General features: G+C 34.9%; 1 protein-coding gene across 1 annotated transcript; it reads left to right on the plus strand.

The window, feature by feature from the left end:
- Positions 1 to 5877: 5877 nt before the first annotated feature.
- Positions 5878 to 6636, plus strand: LOC148577891 (uncharacterized). Its single transcript, XM_088500486.1, has 3 exons — positions 5878 to 5943; positions 6174 to 6515; positions 6601 to 6636. Exons 1-3 carry the CDS (start codon positions 5878 to 5880, stop codon positions 6634 to 6636), a joined length of 444 nt encoding a protein of 147 aa, XP_088356612.1.
- The last annotated feature ends 1280 nt before the right edge of the window (positions 6637 to 7916 follow it).

Genomic DNA, 7916 nt, shown 5'->3' on the forward strand with positions numbered 1-7916 from the left:
TCTACATGCTTTATGAAACACTAGAATTCATTCTTAAAAATTCTAAAGAAGAATATATTTTTGAAAACATTTTTATTTTTTAAAAAATTTTTTTTTTCGAAAACAAAGGGGAAATTTTTGAAAGAATTTTTGAAAAATTTTTGGAAAGAAAACAAAAAGAAAGTTGCCTAATCTGAGCAACAAGATGAACCGTCAGTTGTCCAAACTCGAACAATCCCCGGCAATGGCGCCAAAAACTTGGTGCACGAAATTGTGATCTCTGGTAATGGATCCAAAAACTTGGTGCTCTAATCTCAATTCATAATTTGTCACAACTTCGATACAACTAACCAGCAAGTGCACTGGGTTGTCCAAGTAATACCTTACGTGAGTAAGGGTCGAATCCCACGGAGATTGTTGGTATGAAGCAAGCTATGGTCACCTTGTAAATCTCAGTCAGGCAGATATAAAATAGTTATGGAGTTTTCGAAATTAATAAGGATAGTAATACTTATGTAAATCATTGGTGAGAATTTCAGATAAGCGTATGGAGATGCATTCGTTCCTCTGAACCTTCGCTTTCCTGCTGTCTTCATCCAATCAGTCTTACTCCTTTCCATGGCTGGCTTTATGCAAGGGCATCACCGTTGTCAGTGGCTACATCCCCTCCTCTTGTGAAAATGGTCCAAGATGCCCTGTCACGGCACGGCTAATCATCTGAGGTTCCCGATCATGCTGGAATAGGATTCACCCTCCTTTTGCGTCTGTCACTACGCCCAGCACTCGCGAGTTTGAAGCTCGTCACAGTCATTCAATCATTGAATCCTACTCGGAATACCACAGACAAGGTTTAGACTTTCCGGATTCTCTTGAATGCCGCCATCATTCTAGCTTACACCACGAAGATTCCGATTAAGAGATCTAAGAGACACTCATTCAATCTAAGGTAGAACGGAGGTGGTTGTCAGGCACACGTTCATAGGGAATGATGATGATTGTCACGTTCATCACATTCAGGTTGAAATGCGAATGAATATCTTAGAAGCGAAATAAGATGAATTGAATAGAAAATAGTAGTACTTTGCATTAATCTTTGAGGAACAGCAGAGCTCCACACCTTAATCTATGGAGTGTAGAAACTCTACCGTTGAAAATACATAAGTGATAATGGAGTTCATTGGTCTCGGTCCCAGAGGGGAACCGGAGTAACCAAGACTACTATGATCCAAAGATAAAACTCAGGATGTCTAATACAATAGTAAAAAGTTCTATTTATAATAAACTAGCTACTAGGGTTTACAAAAGTAAGTAATTGATGCATAAATCCACTTCCGGGGACCACTTGGTGTGTGCTTGGGCTGAGCTTGAGTTTTGCATGTGTAGAGGTCCTTCTTGGAGTTGAACGCCAGGTTGTAACATATTTCTGGCGTTCAACTCTGGTTTGTGACTTGTTTTTGGCGTTTAACTCCAGACAGCAGCATAGAACTGGCGTTCAACGCCCTTTTACGTCGTCTAAAATCGGCCAAAGTATGGACTATTATACATTGCTGGAAAGACCTGGATATCTACTTTCCAACGCAATTGGAAGAGCGCCATTTTGAGTTCTGTAGCTCCAGAAAATCCACTTTGAATGCAGGGAGGTCAGAATCCAACAGCATCAGCAGTCCTTCTTCAACCTCTGAATCTGATTTTTGCTCAAGTCCCTCAATTTCAGCCAGAAAATACCTGAAATCACAGAAAAACACACAAACTCATAGTAAAGTCCAAAAATGTGAATTTAACATAAAAACTAATGAAAACATCCCTAAAAAGTAACTAGATCCTACTAAAAACATACTAAAAACAATGCCAAAAAGCGTATAAATTATCCGTCAGCCGCCCCGAAGGTTCAATTGCTGAAGGATATTTAGCCAAGGAATGCTTGACATTTTGCTCAAGGTATTTAAGTCCTGATGTGGATACAAGGCTGAGTAGGAGGACACAAAATTATGATAATTGCAGTGAAGCTGTCGTATGTCATGATAGCTATTTTGCATGCTTGGGGCGACCAATTGGTGGAAAGAGGAAAGGGCAACCTTTTTCTCTAGATACCAACTCAAAAATACAAGCTCATCGGTACATCTTATTCAATTGTGATAAAGTTAAAGACTACATTAGGTATTTTTCTTATATATTTTTCCAATTACGAATTCTCTATTAGCAAATTTAACTTACTCGCTTTTTACTTACTTTAGAGAGTATGAGGAACATGTCAACAATCAAACTAAAGGTAGAAAATGGAAGAAGGCAAAAACTCTAAGCCATGATTTTAGTGAATAGTTCAAAGAGCGTGCTTCTCATGAAGATGTTCTGAAACAACTTAAAGATTTGTCTAGAGGCCCAAACACAGTTGCAAAATGATTTTCTAGTTATGTAATCAATGGCTACAAATTTCAAACTAGAGAACATGATGCAAGCCACACAACTCAAAACAGTGGTGTGACTTTGGTGTGCGAAACACCAAGCTTTGCTAGTGCCAAGGACAACAACCCAATGACAAAAGCCGTAACATATTTTGGTGTAATAAATGACATAATTGAGTTAGACTATTATGCATGTTTCAAATTTGTTCTTTTCAATTGTGATTGGTTTGAAGTTGAGGAAGAGAATTTTGGTCTAACTTCAGTTCACTTTAATAAAAGATGTTCTCGGGATGATCCTTTTGTATTAGCTTCACAAGTCCACCAATGCTTTTATATTCAAGACCCTTTTAACGAAGACAAGCATTATGTCATGGACACAGTGCCAAGGGATTTATTCAATATGTATGATGGGTATGATGTTGAAGCCGAAGAGTCTAATCAGAAGGACCCCTTTGATCAAGTGAATAATTTGTTTGTGCCAAAGGATAATTGTGAAGTTCAATGGACTAGAGAAGACACGCCAAATACAATCATTGAGAAACCTTCACTTGTTCTACAACAAGCTGAATATGATGATGATTCTGATCTTTAAAGAGATTTCTCTTCTCAACATAGAATAATTTTTTTTACTTTTATTTTTGGTGTAATTATTTATGAACAGGTGCATTTCTTATAGATTCTTGGTTCTTTTAATATGTGATCTGATTTTTTACTGTTATGTTAATAGATTTTATTTCCTTTTTCAGAAAATGTTCAAAAAATTCATTGAAAATGAGATAGATTCAAAGTCAAGTGCTGAATTACATGCAAAGTTCTTCAAAAATATGGAAATTAAGCGAGAAAATATGTCTTCCGGTCAGCAGCAACATCAACCACCACCACCACTTAAGAGGATAAAAACCCTTAGTGATAGGGAAAGGGAGCAGAAGTTAAGAAAAAATGGTGTCCAAGCAAATGATAAGCAGAATTTTGTAGAAAAGCCAAAAGTTGCAAAAGAAAAAGGGCAGAATTTGAAGAAAAGTAAAGTACAGATGGAAGCAAGTATGACTCACTCACAAGGATCAACATGTAGACAAGAAAAAGAACTTCCTTCTAAATCTACTGCTATGGCTCACAAGAATACTACAGAAGTAGATTCTAGAATGAGTCAAGATTTGAAGAGAAAAGAGACCACAATTGAAGATGATATTGAAGATTGTGGCAGCTTGCAAGAAAGGCCAACTAAGAAGGGAAAAATACATCAATTTGCTTCAATGCCGATTGATACATTTCTTAAACTTAACAATGAACCTGATGGTGAAGAGCAATTAGATGAGAATGAAGGAGATATTATAGAGGAGCAGGACAAGGATTATATTAATCCAACTGAGGCTGAGAACTTAGACAATACTTTGAAAGGTAAACTTTTAGTTATGCATGCTTAGTGGATTATAGGTGGTTAGGAACTATGAAGTTATATCTGATTTGTAGTGGATTTAGGTTGAACATTTTAGTTACTACTGATGCCTGGAATATTCTCTTCTCAAATTCTATAGTGCGTGCTGTTTTATCCTTGTTAATGGCTTATTATGCTAATTTTTATATCGCTGCTGATTGCCATTTTCGCTTGCTGCCATTTAATTCATATAAATTGATCTTGATTAGTGCTGATTTGATTTTAGTGAGTTCGTATGGGTTGATTTTGCTGTTTGTTTAAATTCAGAAACGTCCTATTTACTGCCAGAGTGCTGTCGAAATTTCTCAATTTTTTCCCTGCTTACAGTTTCTTAGTTTAATTAGTTTGTTCAGTTTTTGTTAAATTAGTCGATTTAGCTATGCATGCTTAGTGGATTATAGGTGGTTAGGAATTAGGAAGTTATATCTGATTTGTAGTGGATTTAGGTTGAACTTTTTGGTTGCTGCTGATGCCTGGAATGTTCTCTTCTCAAATTGTATAGTGCGTGTTGTTTTATCCTTGTTAATGGCTTATTATGCTAATTTTTATATTGCTGCTGATTGCCATTTTCGCTTGCTGCCATTTAATTCATATAAATTGATCTTGATTAGTGCTGATTTGATTTTAGTGACTTCGTATGGGTTGATTTTGCTGTTTGTTTAAATTCAGAAACGTCCTATTTACTGCCAGAGTGTTGTTAAAATTTCTCAATTGTTTACCTACTTACAGTTTCTTAGTTTAATTAGTTGATCAGTTTTTGTTAAATTAGTCGATTTAGCTATGCATGCTTAGTGGATTATAGGTGGTTAGGAACTAGGAAGTTATATCTGATTTGTAGTGGATTTAGGTTGAACATTTTGGTTGCTGCTGATGCCTGGAATGTTCTCTTCTCAAATTGTATAGTGCGTGCTGTTTTATCCTTGTTAATAGCTTATTATGCTAATTTTTATATCGCTGCTGATTGCTATTTTCGCTTGCTGCCATTTAATTCATATAAATTGATCTTGATTAGTGCTGATTTGATTTTAGTGAGTTCATATGGGTTGATTTTGCTATTTGTTTAAATTCAGAAATGTCATATTTAGTGCCAGAATGCTGCCGAAATTTCTAAAAATTTGTGTTAATTGAAGGGGAATTTGTGAATCGAATTTGGTAATTTCTAAAAATGTCATATATAATTAGTATCTTTGTATAGAGACAACAGTGAAGAAAACACGAGGACCTACACAATGCTTGAAGATTCATGCAAGATAGTTGGAAGATAGAGAAGAAATTACTGTAGATAGTGAAGGAGAGGCAATTGGTCCTACTGATGAAGCTGTAAACAACTTGAGCAAATTTTTGGGCACAGTGGCAAGGAATTCAGATTTTTGTCCATTAATTTACACAAATTGGAAGGGGATTAAAGATAAAGAAGCCATTTGGGAATATGTTCAAGTGAGAACTTTAGTCTTGTTTCTTTTTGAAAGTATTTGGAAATGTACACATGTATTTTATTCTTACTAGCAAATAATAATTGTGTTTTATAGGCTAAATTTATTATTCCAACTGAAGGAAAGAGGATGGTCCTTGCTCGTATCAATGACAACTGGAGAAGGTATAAGACTACAATAAAGCAAACTCATTTTCTACCATACAAATGTGTTAATGAGATGCTGAAAAATTGTCCTAAGAGCATACCTGAGAGTCATTTTCGCAAGTTAATTGCTTATTGGAGAACTGAGAAAGTTAAGGTAAGACATGTGAAACTTAGTGTAATTATTTATACAATTATATTATATACGAATATGAGTGAAGTTTGATGATTTGTTGATAATACTTGTCTCTTGTTATGTAGAAAATGTCTGCACAGAATAAGAAAAATAGGGCACTACAGAAATTTAGGCATCGAAAGGGACCAATAAATTTTGCAAGAATACGTGCAAGATTGGTACAATTTTTAATTCTTTGTGAATTTGTTTGTGTATGTGTGGTGTGCCTTTTAACTCTATATAAATGCTATTTGAATTGGACTTATAGGCTGCTTCTAAGGAAAATAATGAACCACCTACTCAAGCAGAAATGTTTGTTGAGACTCGCCAAAGCACAAAGGGAAAATCATTGGATGAAGACACTCCGGATGTTATTGTAAGTATTAATTAGGAGTTAATTTGGTTAAAATAGGTTATGAATTTCTTGTGTCTTGGCAATTTGTCCATCACTTGTGGTTATTTTTATGCTTGCGTTGAGTTAAAGAATCTTGACATTATTTTTAATCTCTATTATTTGTTTTGATATTGTCAAATGATATATGCCTTTAGTCCAATTATGTATTTACTCTTATTTTATTACTATTATTTTTCTTCACATTAATATAGGCACATTTGCAAGCTGAGAATAAAAAGTCTAAAGAATCAGCAATTAGAGCTTTCCAATCCATATTTGGGAAAGAGAAGGCAGGAAGAGTGCGATGTCACGGAAGAGTAACCACACCAACTTTGTTGAAGAAAAATGAGGAAATTGCCACCCTTAAGCAGCAACATGAAACTGAGAAAGCAACATTAGAGAATAAGGTTGATGTGATGCAAAAAGAAGTAGATGAACTAAAATCGCTTGTTAAGATGATGCTGCAACAAAAAAGCTCAGGAGTAGACCTTGACATGTTAGCTGCTCAATTAGGAAGCACTCTAGGGAATCCGAACAATGATGCGCATGAAGAGGTATTATTTGTTGTTAAAGTTTCTATATGTTATCATATCTTAAAGATGTGTAGTTTTATATTTGATTTTTTTTTTATGTTTACAGGAAAACTATGTTGAAGGGGAAATCGAACTAGATTAAGGTCAACTTTTTAAAAGCAAATGTTATAGGGTAAAAGTCATGAACTTGTGGACATGATGACTATTTGCTACTTAGCTATTTCAACTCTCTCTTTTGTTATTATATTTTTTGCAAACTTAGATGATATTGTGGATCTTACAACAATTTTTATAAGTTAAATTTGATGGGAAATATTCAATTATTTTTCTTTAGTGACTTAATTCAAATAGTTTAGATTACTTATTGACACTAAACAATTAAAAAAAACCTGAAATTAATTTAATTCACGAGAAAACTATTGTAAATAAAAAATTATATATCACAAAAAAATCGTTGTCAATAGTTACAAAAGACAATGGTGTTAAAACCGTTGTCAAAGATGACTACATAATAAAACTGTTGCCAAAACGCGACTCTAAAGGTAACGCTTTAAAACAATTGTTTTAGATGACTATAAAATGGCAATGGTATTAAAACAGTTGCCGAAAACGACATCAACAGTAACGCTTTAAAACCGTTGTCATAGATGGCTATAAACTGGCAACGGTTTTAAAACCGTTGCCGAAACCTGGCACCAACGGTAACGGTTTAAAACCGTTGGCTATGTGAATAATAAAACAACAACAGTTTAAAACCGTTGCCTATCCAGTTACGGTTTTAAACCATTGTCATGTTAATAGGAACGGTTCGAAACCGTTGCTTATTGAGTAACGGATCAAAACCGTTGTTTAAAATTTTCCATCAAAACCGTTGTCTATGCCACTAACTGTGGCAACGGTTTTTCTGTTACCGTTGCCTTAGATAAAAAACCGTTGCCTTTGAGCATTGGTAATGGCCGCATATACCACAGGTCAAAAACCGTTGCCAAAGCGTTGCCTAAAGTTTTGGGAACGGTTTTTCAATCTACGACAACGGTTTTTGACCGTTGCGAAAAGCCTTGTTTGTTGTAGTGTTTACTTGATGCGGTTGCAGCAGCATTGGAAAGCTAACTTCCGGAGCTTTTCAATGATATATAATAGTCTATATTTTCTTTTAGAAACACTGCCTCGAAGGGCGCTAAACGCCGAGCCTGGCATTTAGTGCCCAAGAAGATAAAACTCACTGCCAATTTTGGCACTGAATGCCAGAAGTGCGGGTCAACCTATCCAAAAAAGCATCTTTAGCTAGATTTGAATTTTAGTTATTGTATTTTATCTCTTTTTGGTTATTTTTATTTACAAGAAAAATCTTTTAGATTTAGAATTTATTATTTTATTTTAGTTTCAAATCAAATTAGGTTAGATATAAAAGGGAAAAGATTC

The sequence above is a fragment of the Arachis ipaensis genome, chromosome B1, assembly GCF_059453495.1.
Source record: "Arachis ipaensis isolate K30076 ecotype BB chromosome B1, ASM5945349v1, whole genome shotgun sequence".
Lineage (NCBI taxonomy): Eukaryota > Viridiplantae > Streptophyta > Magnoliopsida > Fabales > Fabaceae > Arachis > Arachis ipaensis.

Excerpts from the sequence above, each read along its gene's own strand:
- LOC148577891 (XM_088500486.1), top strand. The coding sequence starts at position 5,878 with ATGTTTGTTGAGACTCGCCAAAGCACAAAGGGAAAATCATTGGATGAA. Across the intron at positions 5,944-6,173 it reads AAGACACTCCGGATGTTATT|GCACATTTGCAAGCTGAGAA; the intron begins GTAAGTATTAAT and ends ACATTAATATAG. Across the intron at positions 6,516-6,600 it reads ACAATGATGCGCATGAAGAG|GAAAACTATGTTGAAGGGGA; the intron begins GTATTATTTGTT and ends TTATGTTTACAG.